This window comes from Eulemur rufifrons, chromosome 16, assembly GCF_041146395.1.
Source record: "Eulemur rufifrons isolate Redbay chromosome 16, OSU_ERuf_1, whole genome shotgun sequence".
Classification (NCBI taxonomy): Eukaryota; Metazoa; Chordata; class Mammalia; order Primates; family Lemuridae; genus Eulemur; species Eulemur rufifrons.
In genome coordinates this window covers 90,512,808-90,537,652 of record NC_090998.1, presented here as the reverse complement: position 1 = coordinate 90,537,652, position 24,845 = coordinate 90,512,808, and the positions used below count along the sequence as shown (strand labels likewise).

The window sequence follows — 24,845 nt, the reverse complement described above, 5'->3', positions numbered from 1 at the left end:
AAGAAACAGAGAAGACACAGGCCAGGCATAGTGGCTCATGCCTGTAATCTCAGTACTTTGGAAGGCCAAGGCAGAAGGATCACTTTTGAAGACAGGAGTTTGAGACCAGCTTGGGCAACAGAGCAAGACCTGTCTCTCTCTCTCTCTCTCTCTCTCTCTCTCTATATATATATAAAAGCTTCTACTCTTCAAAACACATTGTTAAGAAAATAAAAAGGCAAGCCACAGACTGGCAGAAAATTTTTGCAAAATTCCTTTCTGGGAAAGGATATGTATCTAAAATGTACAAAAAACTCTTATAACTCTACAAATAAGAAAACAAATGACTCAATTCAAAGACAAAAGATCTGAACAGACACCTCATGAAAGAAAATATATAGATGGCAAATAAGCATATTAAAAGATGCTCAACACTGTATATCCTTGGAATTACAAATTAAAACAACAATGAGATACCACTACACACCTACTAGAATGGCTAAAATCCAAAACACTGACACCACCAAATACTGGCAAGGATATGGAACAACAGGAACCCTCATTTATTGCTGGCAAGAATGCAAAATCGTACAGCCACTTGGAAGACAGTTTGGCATTTCTTACAAAACTAAATATACTCTTACTACATGATCCAGCAATCACACTCCTTGATATTTACCCAAATAAGTTACATCCACACAAAAAACCTACACATGAATGTTTATAGCAGCTTTATTCATAATAACCAAACACTGGAAGCATCTAAGATATCTTCAATAGGTGAATAGATAACCAAACTGTAGTACATCCATACAATGGAACATTATTCAGTGATAAAAAGAAATGAACCATGAAGCCACAAGGAGGCATGGAGGAAGCTTAAATGTATATTGCTAAGTCAAAGAAGCTGGTTTGAAAAGGCTATGTATTATATGATTCCAACTATATAACATTCTGGAAAAAGCAAAGCTATAGAGACCATAAAAAGATCAGGGGTTGTCAGAGGTTCAAGAAGGGAAGGATAAACAGGTGGAACACGGGATTTTTAGACCAGTAAAACTATTCTATATGATACTATATTGGTGGATGCGTGACATTATGTACTTGACAAAGCCCATAGAACTGTACAACATAATGTAAACTATGTACATTAGTTAATAATAATGTAGCAATTTTGATTCATTACTTGTAACAGATGTACCACGCTAATCCAAGATGTTAAAATACCAGAAACTCTGCGTATATTTTTAGTAATATGGGAACTCTCAGTATTATCTGTTCAATTTTTATATAAATTTAAAGTTGTTCTAAAAAATAAAACATTAAATTTTTTTTTAAAACTCAAGAGCTGGCCAGGCGCGGTGGCTCACGCCTGTAATCCTAGCACTTGGGAGGCCAAGGCGGGTGGATTGTTTGAGTTCAGGGGTTCGAGACCAGCCTGAGCAAGAGCAAGACCCCGTCTCTACTAAAAATAGAAAGAAATTATCTGGACACCTAAAAATATATATAGAAAAAATTAGCCGGGCATGGTGGTGCATGCCTGTAGTCCCAGCTACTGGGGAGGCTGAGGCAGAAGGATTGCTTAAGCCCAGGAGTTTGAGGTTGCTGTGAGCTAGGCTGATGCCACGGCACTCCAGCCCGGGCAACAGAGCGAGACTCTGTCTCCAAAAAAAAAAAAAAGAAAAAAAAAAAACTCAAGAACTTTACACATACATGTGGAAGCTAAAAAAGTTTATCTCATAGAAGTAGAGAGCAGAGTAGTAGTTATTAGAGGTTGGGAAGGGTAGTGGAAGGGAAATAGAGGATGGTTAATGGATACAAAATTACAGCTAGATAGGAGAAATAAGTTCTAGTGTTCTATGTACTGTTCATTATAGGGTAACTATAATTAACAACAATTTATTGTATATTTTCAAATAGAAGGAGACAGACTTTTGAGTGTTCTCAACACAAAGAAATAATAAATGTTTGAGGTGGTGAATATGCTAATTAACCTGATTTGATCATACGCACTATATACATATACTGAAATATCACACCCTACCCCATAAGTGTACAATTATTGTGTGTCAATTTAAAATAATAAAACCAAAAAGAAAAAAAAAAAAAACCCGATCCCAGAGCTTTAGATCACCCAATTTTGTGGACTGCTTGCCCACTGTCAAGGTATAATGAGCTTTCTCAGTAGTTCTGAAACTTTTCTGATTGCAATCAACCAAGGTACAGCAAGAGTATGTAGATTCTTCCTAATCTCTAAGCAGAAAAAGCATTCAGGGTAAATAACAAAATACCATTGTACAAGCATATTTAGGGGAGATTTTTATATACATGATAAGCAATATGTGCATTTGGTTCATGTGTGAACCACAATGCAAATGTGCCTTAAAAAGTCTAATTTGATTTATTGATTTATTTATTTATTTTAAAGCTGGTCAAGTGAAGCAGTGGGAGTGGAGAAGGAACAAAGGAATTTGTAACTGGTTGTGATCAATTAGTGAAAAGTCCAATGTTAGAAAATTATTGATGCATATATACATCGTTACACACTGTAGGACATTAAACTAAACTGATAATGAGAAAATAATGTACAATAAGATCAGTTTTTAAATTATAAATTTCACGTAACAAACTTTTCGTAAAAGGAGAATAACAACCATTTGATGTGCACATACATGATAGTTTTGCAATTCAGCCAGACTTCATGGAAAAATACCAAATTAGAGTCTCTAATAAAATTGTAGCAGACTTTTGGCCTCTGAGAAGATGGAGCACACACACTTTTCCCTATTCCTCCCACTAGAAACTCTAAAAAAAAAACAACAAAAAACCCTGTACATTATATATAATACAAACACAAGACTTTCTAAGGTAAAGAGAAGGCAGACCAACTAGGAACCTTGGAACCCAAGGGATAACATGGTGGTGAGTTCCTGGGCCTCATATATCTCATACGTGGAGCTGAAAAAGCCAGTAATCTGGAAACAACAACAGGTACAGGCAGAATTTCCAGCAAAAGCCTATTCTCTAGTCAAAGGATTAAGAAACAGGGAGGCCGGGCGCGGTGGCTCACGCCTGTAATCCTAGCACTCTGGGAGGCCGAGGTGGGCGGATCGTTTGAGCTCAGGAGTTCGAGACCAGCCTGAGCAAGAGCGAGACCCCATCTCTACTAAAAATAGAAAGAAATTATATGGACAGCTAAAAATATATATAGAAAAAATTAGCCGGGCATGGTGGTGCATGCCTGTAGTCCCAGCTACTCGGGAGGCTGAGACAGGAGGATTGCTCGAGCTCAGGAGTTTGAGGTTGCTGTGAGCTAGGCTGATGCCACGGCACTCACTCTAGCCTGGGCAACAGAGTGAGACTCTGTCTCAAAAAAAAAAAAAAAAGAAACAGGGAGTCTAGCAAGAAAGAAAACATTTAGACAATAGCTGCTCTACTCCACTCAAACACCACAGAAAAAAACTGTGGCCCCATCCCCACCATGCCAGTAAACGCCAAGTGGAGTGCCTGTACACTTTCATCCATCTAATGTGGTTCCAGTTGTATGTATAGAAAATATTTAACATCACTATAAATGGGGAAAGGGAAAAGGAAATAAGATGCCTATACTTTACTTGAACTCATAAAATGACAATACCAGAAGATATAAATAAGTTATGTATATATAATGTACAATATCTAGAGCAATAACTAAAATAGCTATAAAAAGGGATATACTCAAAACCATGATAAAAATAAAAATGGAATTCTAAAAAATGTTCAAATAACACAAAGGAGAGCAGAAAAAAGGAAACAGAGAAAACATACAAAAAAACAAAAAATAAAATGGTAGACCTAAGCCCTAACATTAATTACATTAAATGTAAATGGTCTAAATATACCAATTAAAAGAGATTGAAAGAGTAGATTTAAGAACATCCAATTATATGCCCTCTAACAAAAATATATATAACAAATATAACAATAAAGGCAGGTTAAAAGCAAAAGGATGAAAACAGATACATCTTGAAAACATGAATAAAAGAAAAGGAGGACTGAACGTATTAATATCAGATAAAATAGACTTCAGAGCAAAGAAAATTATCAGAGACAGGGATATTATTTAATGATAAAAAGGTAAATTTCCTAAGAAGACATGTAAGCAACACAGGTGTAACAAATGTATATAACAGACAGAGCTATAAAATATGTGAAGCAAAAACTAATAGAACTGAAATGAGAAACAGACAAATCCTCAATGATAGTTGGAGACTTCAACAATGCTGTCTCAATAATTGATAGAACAACTAGACAGAAAATCAGCAAGGATGTAGAAGAGATCAATGACCCCACCAACTAACACTATCTGATTGACATTTCTAGAACACTCCACACACAACAGCAGAATATATATTCTTTTCAAGTGCCCACAGAGCATATATGAAGATAGACCATTTCCTGGCCCATAAAACAAACCTCAAGGAATTTAAAAGGATTGAGTCCAGATGTAGTGGCTCATGCCTGTAATCCCAGCACTTTGGGAGGCCAAGGTGGGAGGATCACTTGAGCTCAGGAGTTTGAGGCTGCAGTGAGCTATGACTGTGCAACTGTATTCCACAGCTTGGGCAACAGAGCAAGACTCTGTCTCAAAAAAAAAAAAAAGGAAAAGAAGAAATTATATTTCTATATACTAGCACATACATGTGGACACCAAAATTAAAAATACAATACCATTTACTATTACTTGAAAAATAAATATATATAGATATAATTCTATATATACTTAATATATAGATGTAATTATAAAAAAAATCAGTACAAGACTTATATATTTAAAACTAAAAATGCTGATGAAAGAAATCAAAGATCTAAATAGATGGCAAGACATACTGTATCCATGGATTGGAAGACTCAACATAATGAAGACATGAAGATCTCAATTCTCCTCAATGTGATATACAGTCCCAGCAAGATTTTTACACACATAGACAAGATAGTTCTAAAATACATATGGAGCTGGGTGACGTGGTGCATGCCTGTGATTCTAGCACTTTGGAAGGCTGAGGTAGGAGGATTGTTTGAAACTGAGCTACATAGCAAGACCCTGTTTCTACAAAAAAATTAAAAAATGAGCCAGGCATGGTGGTGCACACCTGTAGTCTCAGCTACTCAAGAGGCTGAGGCAGGATGATCACTTGAGTCCAGGAGTTTGAGGTTCCAGTGAGCTACGGTGATGCCACTGTACTCCAGCCTGGGTGACAGAACGAGACCCTGTCTCAAAAAAAAAGAGAAAAGAAAAGAGCTTTTTCTGACCCACCACCTATGGTGGAACCGCCACTGGGGAAGACCATCACTCTCAAGGTTGAATCCTTGGATATAATAGAAAATGTAAAGGCTAAGATCCAGGATAATGAAGGAATTCCTCCTGATCAGCAAAGACTAATTTTTTTGCTGGCAAGCAACTGGAAGATGGATGTACTTTGATTACAACATTCAAAAGGAGTGCACTCTTCATCTTGTGTTGAGACTTCATGGTGGTGCTAAGAAAATGAAGAAGTCTTACACCGCTCCCAAGAAGAATAAACATAAGAGAAAGAAGGTTAAGATGGCTGTCCTAAAATACTATAAGGTGGATGAGAATGGCAAAATTAGTTGCCTTCATTGGGAGTGTCCTTCAGATGAATGTGGTGCTAGAATTTTTATGGGCAGCCACTTTGATAGACATTATTGTGGCAAATGTTGTCTAATTTACTTCTTCAATAAACCAAAAGACAGGGCCAGGCACGGTGGCTCACACCTGTAATCCTAGCACTCTGGGAGGCCGAGGAGGGAGGATCGTTTGAGCTCAGGAGTTCGAGACCAGCCTGAGCAAGAGCCAGACCCTGTCTCTACTAAAAAAAATAGAAAGAAATTAGCTGGACAACTAAAACTATATAGAAAAAATTAGCCGGGCATGGTGGCACATGCCTGTAGACCCAGCTACTCGGGAGGCTGAGGCAGGAGGATTGCTTGAGCCCAGGAGTTTGAGGTTGCTGTGAGCTAGGCTGACGCCACGGCACTCTAGCTCGGGCAACAGAGGAGACTCTTGTCTCAAAAAAAAAAAAAAATCAAAAAACAAAAAAGATATTAAAAAAATAAATAAACCAGAAGACAAGTAATTGTATATGAATTAATAAAAGGCAAGAACTAAAAAAAAAGAAAAGAAAAGGACAGAAAAGAAAAAATCATAGAAGAAAATCTTCAGGATCTAGGGCTAGGCAGAGTTCTTAGATTTGACTTGAAAAGCATAATCCATAAAAGGAAAAACTGATAAATTTTCATTAAAATTAGGCTGGGTGCAGTGGCTCAGGCCTGTAACCCCAGCACTTTGGGAGACCAAGGCAGGAGGGTCACTTGAGCCCAGGAGAGTTCAAGGTTACAGGGAGCTATGATTGTGCTGCTGCACTCCAGTCTTCCAGTTGGGGCAACAGAGCGAGAACCTGTCTCAAATACATACATACATAAAATATTTTCATTTGTAAAAGACCCTGTTAAGAGGATGAAAAGACAAGCTACAGAGTTGGATAAAACATTTATAACCCACATACTGAGAAAGGATTAAGATCTATAATATATAAAGAAATCTCAAAACTCAGCAGTAGAAAAGCCAATAGCCAACAATCCATTTAGAAAATGAGCAAAAGACAAGAAGAGACATTTCACCAAAGACATTTCACTATATACATAGATGGCAAATAAGCACACAAAAAGATGTTCAACATCATTAACTATTAGGGAAATGCAAATCAACATTACAACATTACAATGAGATATTACTAGACATCAAAATGACTAAAAATGGTGACAATACCAAATGCTGGAGAGGATGTGGAGGAAGTTGATCATTCATACATTGCTGTTGGGAAAGTAAAATGGTACAGCCACTGGAATATAAACATGCAACTACCATATGATACCATATGATCCAATTATTGCTCCTGGGTATTTATCTGAGACAAATGGAAACTCACACAAAAATCTATACATGAATGTTTATAACAGCTTATTCATAATAACCACAAAACTAGAAGCAACTCCTTAAGATATCCTTAAACTGCAGAATGGTTAAACAAACTGCACATCTATACCATGAAATAATACTCAACAATAAAAATGAAAAAACTATTGATACACACAACAACCTGGATGAATTGCAGAGAATTATGCTGAGTGAAAAAAGCCTATCCCAAAAGGTTACACACAGTATGATTCCATTTATAGAACATTCTTGAAGTGGCAAAATTATAGAAATGGAGACAGATCAGTGATTGTTGTGGGTTAAGGAAGGGAAGCAGGTGTAACTATAAAAAGGGAGGGGGTGTAACTATAAAGGGAAGTGGGAGGGAAGTACGTGTACCTATAAAAAGGCAACATGAGGGATCCTTGTGATGATGGAAATGTTTTGTATTTGGATTGTAATAATGTCAATATCCTGGCTGTAACATTATACTAGAGTTCTGCAAGAGTTCCTAATAGGAAAACTGGGTAAAACATCCAAGGGATCTGTCTCTCTGTATCATTTCTTAAAACTGCATGTGACGCCTGTAATCCTAGCACTCTGGGAGGCCGAGGTGGGAGGATCGCTCAAGGTCAGGAGTTCAAGACCAACCTGAGCAAGAGTGAGACCCCCGTCTCTACTAAAAATAAAAAGAAATTAGCCAGACACTAAAAATATATAGAAAAACTTAGCCGGGCATGGTGGTGTATGCCTGTAGTCCCAACTACTCGGGAGGCTGAGGCAGCAGGGTTGTTTGAGCTCAGGAGTTTGAGGTTGCTGTGAGCTAGACTGACGCCACGCGGCACTCAAGCATGGGCAACAGAGTGAGACTCTGTCTCAAAAAAAAAAAAAAAAAAAAAGCTGCATGTGAATCCATAATTATCTCAAAATTAAGAGTTTAATTTTAAAAATCCTAGTTCCAATAATAAGATATCCAAAAAGAAATTAAGAAACAATTCCATCTATAGTAGCATCCAAAAGAATACCTATGAATAAGTGAAACCAAGGAGGTGAAAGATTTGTTCACTGAAACCACAAAATATTACTGAAAGAAATTAAAGACCTAAATAAATGGAAAAATCCCATGTTTATGGATTGAAAGACTTAATATAAAGTTAAGATGGCACTATTACGTAAAGTGATCTACAGATTCATTGCAATCGCTATCAAAATTCCAATCGTCTTCTTCCCGGAAATGGAAAAGTTGATTCTCAAAGCAAGGGACCATGAATAGTCAAAACAATATTGAAAAAGAAATACAAAGCAGGAAGACTCACACTTCCCTATTTCAAAACTTATTATAAAACTACAGTAATCAAAACAGTGTGGTACTGGCATAAGGATAGACTTAGAGACCAGTGGAATAGAATTGAGAATCCAGAAATAAACCCAAATATCTATGACCAGCTGATTTTTGACAGATGCCAAGATCATTCAATGGGAAAAAACAGTATCTTCAACAAATGATTCTGGGACAACTGGATATCTGCATGCAAAAGAATGAAGTTTTTCCCTAATCTCACTCCACAGATAAAAATCAACTTGTAATGAATCAATGACCTTAATATAAGAGCTAAAACTATAAAACTATTAGAAGAAAAAGTATACAAATAAATCTTCATGACATTGGATTTGGCAATAGATTCTTAAATTTTACATCAAAAGCATGAGCCGCAAGAGAATAATAGATTTGATAAAAATTAAATTTGTACATCAAAGGACATTATCAAAAATGTGAAAGGTAAACTAAAAATATTTGCAAACTCCTATCTGATAGGGGTTTAATATTCAGAATAAAGAATGCTTATGACTCAACAACAAAAAGACAAGCAACCCAATTTAAAAATGGGTAAAGGACTTGGATAAACATTTCTCCAAAGAAGATATACAAAAGGGCAACGAACGCATGAAAAGATATTCAACATCACTGGTCATTAAGGAAATGCAAATTAAAATCACAATGAGCAGGAATTTGAGACCAGCCTGGGTAACATAGCGATACCCTGTCTCTACAAAAAATTTTAAAAATGAGCCAGGTATAGTGGTGTGTGCCTGTAGTCCCAGCTACTCAGGAACCTGAGGCAGGAGGATTGCTTAAGCCCAGGAGTTTGAGGTTGCAGTGAGCTATGATGATGCGACTATACTCCAGCCTGGGTGACTCTGTCTCTAAAACAAACAAACAAACAAACTACAATGAGATACCACTTCACACCCACCACTAGGATGGCTTTAATAATTTTTTTTAAAAAAAAGAAAATAACAATTATTGGTGAGGATGCAGAGTAAGAGGAACATGTATACTCACATAAGAATGTAAAATAGTACAGAAAACAGTTGGTGGTTCCTCAAAAAGTTAAATATAGAATTACCATATGACCCAGTAATTCCACTTCTAGGTATACATCCAAGAGAAATAAAAACATATGTCCACACAGAAACTTATATATGAATGTTTAAGCAGCTATTATTCATAATAGCCAAAAGGTAGAAGCAAGCCAAATGTCCATCAATGAATGAACAAATTGTGCTATATATGAACAATGGAATGTTATTCAGCCACAGAAAGGAAGGAAGTACTGTTACATGCTACAACTTGGAGGAACACTGAAAACATTATCCTAAATGACATAAGCCGAACATAAAAAGTCACATATTGTATGATTCCTTTTATGTGATATTCAGAATAGGTGAATCCATAAAGGTAGAAAATAGATTAGAAGATACCAGGAATGATGGAGGGGGCAGTGGGAGTATAGAGTGATGAAAAAGTGGGTTTTCTTTGTATTTTTTTTTTCTTTTCTTGTTTTTCCTTTTTCTTGCCTTAAGTCTATGAAGAAAAAGTTTTGAAAATAGAGAGAACTGGTGGTTGCATAACATTGTGAATACACTAAATACTACTGAATTTTACACTAAATACCACTGAATTTTAACCGCTTTAAAATGGTCAATTGCATGTTATGGGAATTTCACCTCAATAAAAAAAAATTTTAAACCCTAGCAACATTTATTTTTAGATTATGAATATTAGATTTTAGTAACCTTTAAAAACCAAGGTAACTATTTAAGGTTACAAGTAATTAGCCTTTAGTTGTATACAAAACTAAAAGTCCATGGAGATGCACATCACGCTCCAAGGAGAACCCAAGAAAGGGCCTATATTTTGGAGTGTGTTGGCAGTGTTAGGAGACCTTTTGTGGCCCACCAGTAGGCAGTGGACCACATTTGAGAATTATCTCCCAGAAACCTGACTCACTGGTAGTGGACAGGCATAGCTCTCAAAGGGCCCAAGGCTGAATCCTCTGTGGGTTGAAGGGCATGGTACAGCATGATGGCTAAGCTAGTGGGAAATGGGAAAGGGGGAAGTGGGCAAGAAAATACATTTCTGCTCAGGCTATAAGCAGGACGTGACCCTTCCCACTAACAGGAGTTGCCCCAGTATGCTCTGTGTTTGTACATATCATTAAAAGTAAGCCTGAAACCAAAGTAATGGATTCAACCATACTCCAACTCCTCAACCTCTGCTGCTTCTCCTGCAGATGAGTTGAAGGCAAGCCTGCAATGAATAGATCTTTGAGCTACTGGCATATTTTTCCACCTCCCAGGAAGAACCTCCCTGCTATAACTTACCTGAACAAGGTGTCTGTGGAGTGCACACATTCCCCTGACCAGTAACATAAATTTGTACAGGGCCGAACCAGGCATTTACGGTTCTTAGTGGAACTCCTTGGGCAGCTGAGAAGACAAGTTTGGCAAATAGGAAATCTTTTAATTCTTTTAAGTCAGAAGTATAGCAGTTAACAACTGAACATTTTAACAGAGTATTAACCACCACCTTACATGTGTATCCAACAATGCTCTTGGGATACAAGATAAATATGACCCTTGTCCTGAACCACATGCTTCTTAAGGGCAGAGATTATGTGTCATTTGCCTGTGCTTATTCCAGGCCTAGCATAGCACCTATCATAATAGATATTCAGAAAAAACTTCTGAGTGAGGATGCTATCAAATTGACAAGATACACCCATTAAAGACCAATGTAAGGGCAGTGTGGTACAGAAGAAAGCACTTCTGTCTCCCTCTACATCTCTCTTACAGGAACACTTGTGATGGCTTTTACGGCCTGCCTAGATAGTCCAGGGTAATCTTGCAGTCTCAAATCTTAAATTAATTACATCTACAGAGACCCTTTTTACAAATAAGGTAACATTTACAGGTTCGAAGGATTAGATCACGGACATATCTTTGGGATCCATCGTCAGCCTACCACACTGAGTTCTGGCCTATGGCATGTGACCAGAAGTAATATACATAGCTTTCAGGCCTGGCCTGCGAAAACTTCCCAGATGAAATCTTTATTCTCTTCTCCTCTCTGCTAGCTATAAAAAGAGGCCATGGAAGCCATGTGTTAAAGATGGCAGACACTCTATTACCCTCGGTCCCAACAACGGAACGAAGCCCACTCCTGCCCCTACTGATGGGCCTTTTTGTAAGCAGTAATATCTACTGCCTTAAGTATTGATAATTTAGGGTTTATCTGTTTTGGCAGCTAGCATTATCCCAACCAATTCACTATAAATCTAAAGTTGCCCTCCTTACACCATTACCCTCCTTTTCAATACCTTATCAGTGTCCCTTGTAGTACTCGCCACAATAAATAATTACTTTATTCACTTACATGTTTGCTTATTTTGTACATGACTCTCACTATAAGTTTAATAAAGGTGGGGACTACGTATGTCTTGTTCACTGTTGTGTTCCCAAGTATCTCATCTATTATTTGGCACACAATAGGTACTCAACACATACGAGTTAAAAACATAAATCAAAGAGCCTTAACATACCAACTCTGCAGAGAGTAAGGGAATCTTTCCTGGTCAAAGGATCACAAAGCATGATTAGTGGTTAACTCCAGGGACCTCAAGGGAGTCGATCTAACAGCCCCAGCTTTTTGTGGGAGGGAGGACTAGGTTCCTACCTCTAAGCCATGATATAATCAGAAGACCGAGAGCAGTTCCAGACATTGGGCCAAGTTTATATAAGTCGGCTAAGTCCTTTTCAAGTGGCTGTGCAACTGCTGGGACCTTGAACCTAGCTTTGTAGGCCAAGAAGCAGATCTTAATGAGCGCACAAAGAAGAACCCCTGAAGTTGTCTGACGCTTAGCCCTAAAAAATAAACCCTCCTCAGTACTGTGAGGCCAAAAATAAGAGTGAATTCAAGACCCAGTATGCAACCATCCTGAGTTCCCCAGCCGTCTGCAGCAAAGAAGGACTAGACTTCCAAGTGTCCCCAGACCCTGAATTTCCCATAACTGTACTCTGTCTTCCAGGATACTTTGTTATCCAGTTTCAGGCTTCCAGATGCTGTCTGCCCTCTGGACTACCAACGAGCTGTGGGTTGGGCACAGCTTCTGAACTTCTTGGCCTCTCCATCTTTATCATTAAAGGTAACTGTAAAAAATTTTCTTACTCCTCAACCTCCTGTAATGTGGTTCTTCCACTATCCTTCTTCTCCAGCATTTTGCTGAAATCTCTCTTGCTACAATCAACAAACTCTAATTACCACAGGCAATGCTCACTTTTCAGTCTTCACTTTACCAAACATCCCTAAAGCAGCTGACACAGATGATCACCCATATCTCTTGAAACTTTCTCCTCCCTTGACTTTTGGGATGGTAAACTCACCTCCTGACTCTCCTCATTCACCTCAGTCAGCCCCTTCTCAATCTTTGCAGACCACTCATTCTCGTCCCTTCTGTTAAACGTTAAGGGCCCTCGCAACTCTATCTTCAATTCACTGAAGAAGCCCATCACTCACATGGCTCCAGAGACAACCTGTGTGCTAAGGATTTATAAATCAGTCTCTAGATGCAGCTCATCTTTGTAGTTCCAAATTGCATGTCCAGTACCCTCTAGCGTCCCCATGTACCTCACCCTTAATATGGCATAGGGGTTAAGAGTGTATGTTCAGAAGAACACAACATCATTTATGTAGTATTCCTGACAAAATGCATGACCTAAATATAATCATGAGGAAACAAAGAAACCCAAATGAAGGGACATTCTATAAAACAATAAGCCTGATTTCTTTTTAAAATGTCAATGTTATGAAAGACAAAGAAAGGCTGAGTTCCAGATTAAAGCAGACCAAAGAAATAGGACAACTAAATTCAATGTGTGATACAGAATTAGATTCTGGATTAGAGGTAGAAGGTGCTAATAGAATTAGGAACAGTAATGGGACAATCATTTGAATTTGAATATAAACTATATATTAAATAATAGTATTGTATCAGTATTAAATTTTCTGAATTTGATAAGTACACTGAGGTTAGATAAGAGAATATATATATTTTTTTAATTTCTTTTTTTTGAGACAGAGTCTCACTCTGTTGCCTGGGCTTGAGTGCCATGTCATCAGCTTAGCTCACAACAACCTCAAACTCCTGGGCTCAAACGATCCTCCAGCCTCGGCCTTCCGAGTAGCTGGGACCAGAGGCATGCACCACCATGCCTAGCTAATTTTTTCTACATACATTTTTAGTTGTCCGGCTAAATTTTTTTTTATTTTTAGTAGAGACAGGGTCTCACTCTTGCTGAGGCTGGTCTTAAACTCCTGACTTTGAGTGATACTCTCACCTCAGCTTCCCAGAGTGCTAGGATTACAGGTATGAGCCATCGCGCCCGGCCAAGAGAATACCCTTGTTCTTAGGAGATACACAGTTGAATATTTAGGAATGGAGGAAATGATCTTTGTGACTTACTCCCAAATAGTTCAGCAAGAACAAAAGCAAAAAAAAAAAAAAAAAAGAAAGAAATAATAAAAAGCAAATATGGGGACCGGGTACAGTGGCTCACGCCTATAATCCTAGCACTCTGGGAGGCCGAGGCGGGAGGATCGCTTGAGGTCAGGAGTTCAAGACCAGCCTGAGCAAGAACGAGACCCCGTCTCTACAAAAAAAAAAAAAAAAAAAAATTTAGAAAGAAATGATCTGGACAGCTAAAAATATATATAGAAAAAGTTAGCCAGGCATGGTGGCATATGCCTATAGTCCCAGCTACTCGGGAGGCTGAGGCAGTAGGATCGCTTAAGCCCAGGAGTTTGAGGTTGCTGTGAGCTAGGCTGACACCATGGCACTCTAGCCTGGGCAACACAGCGAGACTCTGTCTCAAAAAAAAAAAAAAACAAAAAAAAACACCCAAATGTGGGAAAATGTTAATAATAAGTGAATATAGATGATGGGAGTTCATTGTAATATTCTTGCAACTTTTCCATAGATCTGATTTTTTTTTTTTTTTTTTTTTGAGAAAGAGTCTCACTCTGTTGCCCGGGCTAGAGTGAGTGCCGTGGCGTCAGTCTAGCTCACAGCAACCTCAAACTCCTGGGCTTAAGCGATCCTACTGCCTCAGCCTCCCGAGTAGCTGGGCCTACAGGCATGTGCCACCATGCCCGGCTAATTTTTTGTATATATATATTTTAGTTGTCCATATAATTTCTTTCTATTTTTAGTAGAGACGGGGTCTCGAACTCCTGACCTTGAGCGATCCACCCGCCTCGGCCTCCCAGAGTGCTAGGATTACAGGCGTGAGCCACCGCGCCCGGCCAGATCTGATTTTTTAATAAAAAGTTTAAAAAGAGAAAGAGGGTAGGATTAGGGTTCAAATTCTAGCTCCATCACTTGCTGCCTATGTAGCCTTGGAAAATTATATACATTACTGACTCAGTTTCCCCAGCTTTAAACTGGGAATAATGATAGCACCTACATCATAAGGTTTTTGTGAGTGTGAAACTGACACATGTAATGGGCTTCAAACAGTACATGGTAAATATTCAATAAATGTTAGCCAGTATTATTATGTCTAAACTTTAACTAATTTCCTCTCCAACTTACAGTGTTGACCATGGTTTCTAGCATCATGATCCATTCCGTCTTCTAAGCTAGAAACTTTACTCTGTCCTTCTGGATGTTCCTGGCACTTTGTCCATGCCTTTATTACAGCATGTGCCACAAGATATGATAATATATCTGTATATATCTGTCTCTAATAGATTGTGTTTGTCTTAACTAGATTGGAGTTGTGAGTGCCAGGCAAAGGAGAAAAGAGAAAAGCTTTCCAGACAGGAGAAAATAGCACGAAGACTCAGAGATAAGAGAGAGAAAGCACAAAGAACCCCAGTTTGATTAGAGTATAAAAGGTTAGAGAGTGAGGGGCATGAAGTGAGGCTAGACTGAATAAAAATATAACAGAAAAGGATTGTTTGTAGTCTAAGTTTGAAAGAGTTCTCTGGTGCATCCATTAGATCAGTGCTGTAGGACTTGACAGTACATCTCTCCTCTCATGGAAGACAAAGACTAAACGTAAGAGAAGCAAAGGCAAGGCCAGAGAGAAGAAAAAAAAGCCATACCAGAGGAAAAGTAGCTAAGGCAACTGGGGCTACCTGACCTGAAGAAGAGACTGGTCAATGGATATGAGACCAGTATTTAAATGGACAAAAAGGCCAGGCGCGGTGGCTCACGCCTGTAATCCTAGCACTCAGGGAGGCCCAGGCGGGTGGATTGTTTGAGCTCAGAGTTCAAGACCAGCCTGAGCAAGAGCAAGACCCTGTCTCTACTAAAAATAGAAAGAAATGATCTGGACAGCTAAAAATATACAGAAAAAATTAGCTGGGCATGGTGGCGTACGCCTGTAGTCCCAGCTACTTGGGAGGCTGAGGCAGGAGGATTGCTTGAGCCCAGGAGTTTGAGGTTGCTGTGAGCTAGGCTGATGCCACGGCACTCACTCTAGCCTGGGCAACAGAGTGAGACTCTGTCTCAAAAAAAAAAAATAAATAAATAAATGGACAAAAGACTATCAGGTATAATCAGTCATTTAGATGTCTGATCATAAGCTCCCACTAGATTGTAAGCTCCTTCAGGACAGCAAGGGACTGAATAATCTTTGTATTCCCAGGATGTAGTGTGGTAGTTGGCATATAATAGGTATGCTCAGGAAATGCCTGCTGAATACATGTGCAAATACCAACTGCCTAACTGCAGAGGCCAGCAAACCTTGGCTGAGTAGAAGTCCTGCTTCAATTCCACAAGCCTTAAAACCCCAAAGCACTTAATATCTTTAACAGCATCACTCACCAGCAGAGGCAGCTTTGCTCATCAACTGGGCAAATGTGATGGCACCTCCTCTTCTGAAGGCTAGTTTAAAAGTAGCCTGTCCTTCCCAGTCACCTGAGGGGAGAAATGGCACACACTCACTAAGAGACTGGTACAGCTGGCAACAGAAGGTACAGCTGCTACTGCCCGAAGAAGCAACTACTTGGGAATCCCAGCTACTTGGGAGGCTGAAGTGGGAGGACAGCTTGAGCCCAAGAGTTGGAGGATACAGTGAGCTATGATCATGCCACTGCACTCCAGCTTGGGTGACAGAGTAAGACTCTGTCTCTTAAAAAAAAAAAAAAAAAAAAATGAATAAAGGACTGCCCAAAGAATCAAGGTATCTTTCATTTGAACTCCAACATGAGCCAAATCTGAATCCTAAATCTTCTAGAAGATTTTGAGGGGGGGGGAAAAAAAAAAGCACACTTCTGAAAGGGAACACTTACCATATGGAGCTGCCTGAATAGTTCCTTTAATGTAGTTTGCAGCAAAGAGTGGTTGTTCAACGGTGCAGTTCTTCATCAGGTCAAACGGCATCATAAAAGACAACATGGGATCATCGACTGAGCGTGAAGTCAAGAAAATCACCTAAGCAAGGAAAGAAACTTTGGAAGAGGAATGCAGAATTTGAGACCTATAAGAGCAAGCTCAAGGCTGCTTTGGCATCCTGGCCTAATTGAGAACCATCACTCATTTTCTTCCACTGCCCCTCAACATGGAAAATCCCTAAGTGCAAATGTTTTAAAACACTTTGAAAGTCAATGTTTAACTTCCCTCCATTTTAAGGAAAACAAATGCAGAGTTAATCAGTAGAGTAAAGTAAAAGCAGCAATTACCCGGTATGAAGTGAGAACCAACGTTCCCCTCTTTGTACCACTAAAGAGGTTGGAGCCCTCTGGTTGCTGTGGGAAGGAGAGTTCCACATCTGGAGACTGCATCAAGAGACTGTGGCAAAGGACAGGCAGACAGAACACAATTTAGAAGTTATATAAAATGATATACATAAAGCTCTTAGCACAGTTCTTATCTCAGGGTAAGCACTCATGTTAGCTGCTGCTACTGCTACTATTATACTATTTTATTGAAATAGAAAGGAATTCAAGCTGGGTGTTGTGGCTCACATCTGCAATCCTAGCACTTCGGGAGGCTGAGGCAAGAACAGTGCTTGAAGTCAGGAGTTCGAGACCAGCCTGGGCAACGTAGTGAGACCGTTTCTACCAAAAAAGATTTAAAAATCAGCCAGGGGTGGTGGCATGAACCTGTAGTCCTAGCTAATTGGGAGTGAGATCTTGCCCCAATAAATAAATAAATTTGTAAAAATAATTTTAGAAAAGAATTCAAATGATCTTATTCTCTGACAATTCACTCTTACTCTTCTCCCTCTTTAGCATTAAATTTATTTTTTTCTTGTCAAACATACTCCTATTCTCAATGTTTGTTCATTAATTCTCATGCTTCTCATGCAGTAAGTGTACAGCACTGTGCTCCTGGAAGTATTTTGACTCTGGTAGAGAAGGTAAGGCATGCAGACTGCCCTAGCAACCTCTGACATGTTCCTTCAGGCTGTTGGGTTCTCCCTGCACTCTTAACCTGGAAAACTTGGACTCATCTTATTCTCAATCATAGAATCCTGTTGGGTTTTTTCTTTCTTAATAACTATTATAATATATATGTGTTTATTTGTTCAATGTCTTCCCTAATGATTATTAGGGACAATGTCTGCCTTCTTTGCCACTGTAACCCTAGCAAACAGCAGGTGCTACTAAATTATTTATTGAAAACATAAATGAGGCCAGGCATGGTAGTTCATGCCTGTAATCCAAGCACTTTGGGAGGCTGAGGCAGGAGGATCCCTTGAGGCCAGGAGTTTGAGACCAGCCTAAGAAAACTAGCCAGACATGGTGGCACACACCTATAGTCCCAGCTACTTGGGAGGCTGAAGTGGGAGGACAGTTTGAGCCCAAGAGTTTGAGGATACAGTGAGCTATGATCACGCCACTGCATTCTAGCTTGGTAACAGAGTGAGACTCTGTCTCTTAAAAAAAAAAAAAATAAATGAATGAATGAAAACATGAATACAGATCATAATCCAAGCAATATGTGACATACATAATGTAAATGGTATAAAAATGTCATAGCAATTTAGTGGAAGGAGAGATTAGTTTTGGTTGAAGTAATTAGGAATGACCTCATAGAAAGGCTGCACTCTGAGCTGATTCTTAAGTGATGGGCAGTGTGGTTCAGCAGGCAGAGGTGAGGGTAGGCGACAATTCAGATGGGGAGCAAACAGCATTAATGGAGGTACAGCAGCAGATAATGAAAATCAAACTGAATACTTGGGAGAAGCCTATTGGTATGGCATCATCAAAACATAGTGTGGGAATGAGGTTAGGAACAACAGTGAGATAAAGTTGGAAAGCCATGCTGGGACTAGAGCTTAAAGACATCATTTGATAGACAAGGAGGAACTGTGAACTTCAGATTTCTCAGCAGGGAAATCACATGATCAAGAAGGTGATAGTATATTGGAGAGATCAGTTTAAGAGTTCCTAAAATAGTCCTGATGTAAGGTAAAAAGAACCAGAGTGATAGTGTACAAATAAAAAGGGAAGGGTTTTTTAAAACATCATGAAAATATAGGACATCAGCAAAAATAGTGAAATAGGAAACTCCAAATGTCAGTCCAATCACAAAAGCAATGAATAAACTGGCAAAAACTGTCAGAATCAAATTAAATTTTTCAGAACTCTAGAATCTAATCAAAAAATTACAGCAACTATGAGAACGTTTAAACAAGACAAAAACAGCTGAATCTCAGTAAGCGAGCTTTAACTGACTCTGGTATCATCCCCCACTGCCCCGCTTGGCAGCAGCTCTGAACACATCAATCTACATTTCAAGTATAGGTACCAAGTACTGGAAGGAGCAGAACAGATTTATTCTCAAAAATTGTGGTTGTTTGTTTTAACCTGTTTGGCGGCTCCTTGAAGGATTAGCTCAAAAGACACTAGTTTAGAATTTTCCCAGGACTGACAAAGCTACCCAGGGGCATTTCTCAAAAATATTTCAAGGCATATGTATTATTTGCTGCTGTCTGGGGCAAGGGATGACAGTTGGGGCAAAAAGTAGACAAACTGAAATTTGAGAGGCAAGGCTGGGGAATTACATGCACTGAGGAATAAAAGATATGAAAAGTCCACACATGTTCCTGGGAATCTAGAAAGCCACACACATACTGTCTAGGGCTGGGTTCATGCTAAACAAACAAACAAACCAACCTGAAGAGGTCCTAAGCTTTCACCTCTGGCTGACAATGAGACTCTACCCAAACAAGAAGTAAAGGCTAAGGCAGAGTTGTAAACTGCCTGGCTGAGTGATAAAGGCACACTCATGCTCCAACACACACACACCCTACTGGCAAAGGCTGGGAAATTTTTTGTTGTTGTTTCAGACATATAAGGAAATTTTGGTCAGATCACTAGTTGACAATTGAGCTGACAGAACTGAGACTTCAGTGGCCACATATGACAGAGAATACAGACTTTACAAAGTTAGTCCAAAAAGTCACTAAACAACAGCTACAATGAGCAGCAACAATATACCCTGATGAAGAAGGAGAATCTACTTTCCAGAGTCACTACATTTTAATATTAAAAATATCCAGTTTTCAACAACAACAGAAAAATCACTAGGCATGCAAAGAAATAAGAAAATATGGCCTATACACAAGAGCAAAAGAAATTAATAGAAACTGTCCCTGAGGGAGCCCAGATATTGGATTTACTAGGTAAGACTTTAAATAAACTATTTTAAATATACTCTAAAATTTAAAGGAAATCATGTCTAAATAACTAAGGGAAATAATGAGAAAAATGTCTCACGATTGTGAGATATCAATAAGAAGAATATCAATAAGAAAGAGAAATTATAAAAAAGAACCAAATAGAAATTCTGGTGAAGGCTACAGTAGTTGAAACATTGGAGTCTCAATGACAGGAGGATCGCTTGAGCCCAGGATTTTGAAGTTGCTGTAAACTAGGCTGATGCCACGGCACTCTAGCCCAGGAAACAGAGTGAGACTCTGTCTCAACAAACAAAAAAATCAATAACCCGATTAAACAATGGGCAAAGGTCTTGAATGAACATGTATCTCCAAAGGTGATACACAAATGGCCAAGAAGCATATGAAAGGATTCTCAGCAACATTAGTCATCAGAGAAATGCAAACTGAACCCACAATGAAGTATCACCTTAAACCCATTAGGATGGCTACTATAAAAACAAACAAACAACAGAGCTAGGTGTAGTGGTGGCTCATACTTGCAATCTCAGCAACTCAGGAAGTTGAGGCTGGAGAATTGCTTGAGGCCAGGAGTTTGAGACCAGCCTGGGGAATATTAACAAAACCCCATCTCAAAAATTTTTTTTTAATTAGCTGGACATGGTGACATGCACCAGCAACCAGAAGGCTAAGGCAGGAGAATCCCTTGAAATCTGAAATTCAAGGATGCAGTGAGCTACTATTGTACCACTGCACTCCAGCCTGGGCAACACGAATGAGACCCCATTTCTTTAAAAAAAAAAAAAAAAAAAAAAAAAAAAAGAGGGGGGGGTGGGCAGGGACAGAAGGAGCCAAATCAAGACTACAAGGTGGATGCCTGATGATTTCCCCTAGAAACTCCCCAAATTGCCCTTGTTTAATGAGAGGAATGTTTAATGAGCAGGAGCATTGCCACGGTGGAGACTCTGGTGAAGCCTTCCCAAATGTTTTTCCATTAAAGCTTTGGCTAACTTTTTCAAAACACTTTCATAATAAGCAGATTTTATTGTTGTTTGGTCCCCTCAGATAATCAACAAGGAAAACGACTTGAGCATCTCAAAAAACTACTGCCATGACTCTTTCTCTAGAGTAATCTGCTTTTGCTTTGACTAGACCACTTCTACCTCTTTATAGCCATTGTTTTCATCGTGCTTTGTCTTCAGGATAGCACTAGTAAAGCCACATTTCATCTCCTGTGACAATTATTTAATGAAACCCTTGAGGATCTTCATCTCACTTGTTTAAAATTTCCATTGATAGGTCTGCTCGTCTGCAACTGAGCTGGGCACAATAGTTTTGGCACCTACCAAGTGGAAAGTTTGCTGAACTTTAATTTTTCAATCAGAATTGTGTAAGCTGAACCAATTAAGGTGTCTATGGTGTTGGCCATTGTTTCTGCTGTTAATCACCATCCTCTTCAATTCAACAAGATGAATTTTTTCCTTGCAAATTGACGTGGATGATCTGCTGCTGCAGGCTACATCTTCAACATTGTCTCTTCCCTTAAAACAAGTTATCCATTTGTAAACTGGTGATTTCTTTGGGGCACTGTCCCCATAAACTTTTGACAGAGCATCAATGATTTCACCATTTTTTTATTTTTTGGCCCCATTGACCAATCTCTGATTTTACCATTCTTCCACCCAAGTTTCACCACAAATTTGATGTTTGTTCTTACTTCAATTGTAGCAAAATTCATGTTGCTCTGAAAGGGGTTTCTTTTCAAACTGGTGTCTTATCCTTCTCAGTGTCTCAAACTAGATCCTGTTCAAACATGTTATAACAAGTTAGTACAAGTTTATTTTGATGGAAAAGGATTCTGAAATCCATGCACAGTTTTTTCATAATTTGCATTTTTCCATGAACTTTTTGAAGACCCCTCATAGAACCAAACTTGTCCCTCCCAAGCTATTTCTTTACAGTAGTTTCTATGCAGGAAGCCAAAGCACTAACAGGGCCTTATCTGGTAAGGAGAACGCAGAGAAACAGTCCTTTTCTTTTATGAGGAACACCTAGAGTAAAGGAGTTAATGCACAGTACCTAAATTCAAATCCAAACCCAAGCTCTGCCACACGCACTGGCCTAACGATGTTGAGCAAATTACTTCTTTGTTTAAGCATTCCCACCTGTGAAATGAGGGAAACCTGTGAAATGAGGGAAACGGTACTGATCCTCATTGTAAATACAGTGGTTACAAGTACAGTATAAAGCTCTTACAACAGTGTGTAGCATATTTAAGTGTGCAATAAATGCTATTATTAAGTATTCAGGAGCACAGACTGGACCCCATAAAGATAAGTCAAAGGACCATAAAATCAGTTTTCCTGTTATAGTTAATTTTTTTTTTTTTTAAAGCCAGTCAAATTTAGCAGTGGGGGGTTGAATACCAACTTTAGTGACACTACTGTTATAGTTAATTTTTATTTATTTATTTATTTATTTATTTTTTTGAGACAGAGTCTCACTCTGTTGCCCAGGCTAGAGTGAGTGCCGTGGCGTCAGCCTAGCTCACAGCAACCTCAAACTCCTGGGCTCAAGCGATCCTACTGCCTCAGCCTCCCGAGTAGCTGGGACTACAGGCATGCGCCACCATGCCCGGCTAATTTTTTCTATATATATTTTTAGCTGTCCATATAATTTCTTTCTATTTTTAGTAGAGGTGGGGTCTCGCTCTTGCTCAGGCTGGTCTCGAACTCCTGAGCTCAAACGATCCGCCCACCTCGGCCTCCCAGAGTGCTAGGATTACAGGCGTGAGCCACCGCGCCCGGCCATAGTTAATTTTTAAAAAACATGCTTCATTCACCATTTCCAACACACAAACGGCAAAGCAGGGAGACACACATAGCCCGAGTGCGAAGACACTGAAACACCAGATTAGAAATGGCTTCACAGCACAGAATGACAGGTGCACAGGTCAAAGTCCTTTCAGACAGTGCGCCCTGAGATATCGCGGTCAGAGTGGCGAATAACCGTCTCCTACGACCAAATTGAACGAATCAGCAGAGGTACTTTGGAACCAAGTGAGGATGTACAACCAGATTTAACGCCCTGAATAAATCTGTCAAGAAAACGTTCTGGGGGAAGGATGCATAGGAAAAAGATCTGGACATCAGCATTTGGTAATGTCTTCTTGGATCTTCCTGACAAATGCATTCAAACCGACCTGGGTGTGGTGTGCTCCGTCTCACCAGAGCACAGCACTGGGCTTGAGAGTCTCACTGCTAAGAGGGAGAAAAGGAAAATGAGGGCAAGTTAGAGCAGAAAGAGGAGCAGAATTCAGAACTGCACAGCTGGGGAGACTGAAAATGACTGTGGGAAAAGGGGGGGAGGTGGGAAGGAGGGGAGCGGAGCGGAGGGAGGCCTTGGTGCTCGAGTGTGCCCCAGAGGCGAGGGTGGCCTCCCCCGCGCCCCGCCCGCACCCCGGCCCCCTGAGCCTGACCCAGGCAAGAGCCAGGAGCTAGAGGCCCGCACCGCCCCGCGCAAGGTGGCTGGGGCAAACCCCACAGCGCCGTGGGAGGCCCGGAGCGCTTCATTCCGCCCAGCCGTCCCTCCTTTTTGTTCCCGATCTTGGACTGGTCCTGTCAGGAATAAAGTAGGAGCAGACATCTCCCTCGTTGGGGCGAAGGGGAAAGCGGGCTTTGGAAAGTTCGGCAGGAAAGGGGGGGGGGGGGTCCAACAGTTCGGGATCTTTCTAGAATGATCCGCACTCCACCTCCTCCACCCTCTCGTCTCCCCAAAGCTCCGGACCTTGTTCCTAGGAGTCGGGGGAGGGCCGCCATCACCCTACAAAGTCGCGCGCTCCCAACGGCAGCCACACCGCGAGCCGGCTGAGGCCAACCGCTCAGCACCGCCAGTCCACTCCCACTCGCTTCTGAGGAGACACGCGCCTTTTGCTCCGCGCGCCCGCCCTCCACACGTGCCAGAGCGCGCGCTCCCGCCTGCGCGATCTCGAGATTCCGAACACCTGGGAGGAGGTGCGCTCTCAAACGTCGGGGGCGGGGCCAATCGTGCCACGCCCCCAAAGGCGGAAAAGTCCCTGATTCGCTGAGAGCTTGCGAGCCGCCAGGTCTACCCCATTCCTCTCCTCCCTATCCTCCCTCCTCCGACAGCAACAGGGGCTTTCCTTCAGGCACCTTTCACCATAGGCGATGATGACCCCGCGGCGGTCCCGAGTGTGACTCTGGTTCACCGCCATCTTGCTTCGGGCCCCTTCCCACCGCCCCGCAGATGGGAAGGGGCGGGGGCTCTGAAGGGGAGGGCGGAGATTATGGCGCAAGGGGGAGGAGTCAGTGGGCGAGGCGTCTGGTCACGTGAGGGCGCAGCGGTCAGAGGGCCAGGCGGAGTCCGGATTGAGACACGCCCCTGATGGGAAGGGGCGGGTCCAGGGAATTGTCTCCGCCCCTGGAGAGTAGAGGGCTGTGGTGGGTGAGTGGCTTCATCGACCCCACCTGCCCTCGTGGCCGCTGCCTTCGTGACTATTACGTTTCATTGAATTTAAGATGCTGTCAAGTATAAGGTGCATCGTTTTTTTCATGTACCACTGAGAAAAAAGTTGCCAAATAAACTGACATGCCATCCGTTGTAAATATATCCTGACTTCAGAAAATTTGTTTTAAAATACAATACTTATTAGAACAAATGAAATACAATGGGAATAGCGTGAAGCAGTGGAACAAACATTGAGGTCTAGTCCCTATCCTGTGGTGGCAGCTATGGGGAACCATGAGCGAGGTGATTAAGCTCTTTGGACTTCAGTTTCTGTATCTGTATGAAAGCATTGAACTAAAAGAGCTCTTAGGTTTGTTCTAGCAGTGACATTTTATGGTCACTGAACTGCTTTATCACTCACATTTCAGTTCTGTTCATCTCAGTGTCATGA

The 24,845-nt window shown here is 40.4% G+C and overlaps 1 protein-coding gene and 1 pseudogene across 1 annotated transcript in view; one reads left to right on the top strand and one right to left on the bottom strand.

Annotated features, from left to right (window-relative positions):
- The window catches only part of WBP2NL (WBP2 N-terminal like), a 29,971-nt gene extending 5,810 nt beyond the window's left edge, over positions 1-24,161 (bottom strand). The window contains exons 1-5 of the mRNA XM_069490938.1: positions 24,100-24,161; positions 16,983-17,091; positions 16,593-16,734; positions 16,126-16,218; positions 10,622-10,726 (exon numbers count right to left, since the gene is read on the bottom strand). Of these exons, the coding sequence (XP_069347039.1) occupies positions 10,622-10,726; positions 16,126-16,218; positions 16,593-16,734; positions 16,983-17,091; positions 24,100-24,161 (511 nt within the window). The remainder of the gene's footprint in view (positions 1-10,621; positions 10,727-16,125; positions 16,219-16,592; positions 16,735-16,982; positions 17,092-24,099) is intronic.
- On the top strand, positions 5,281-5,761 carry LOC138396732 (ubiquitin-ribosomal protein eS31 fusion protein-like; annotated as a pseudogene).
- Positions 24,162-24,845: the final 684 nt, after the last annotated feature.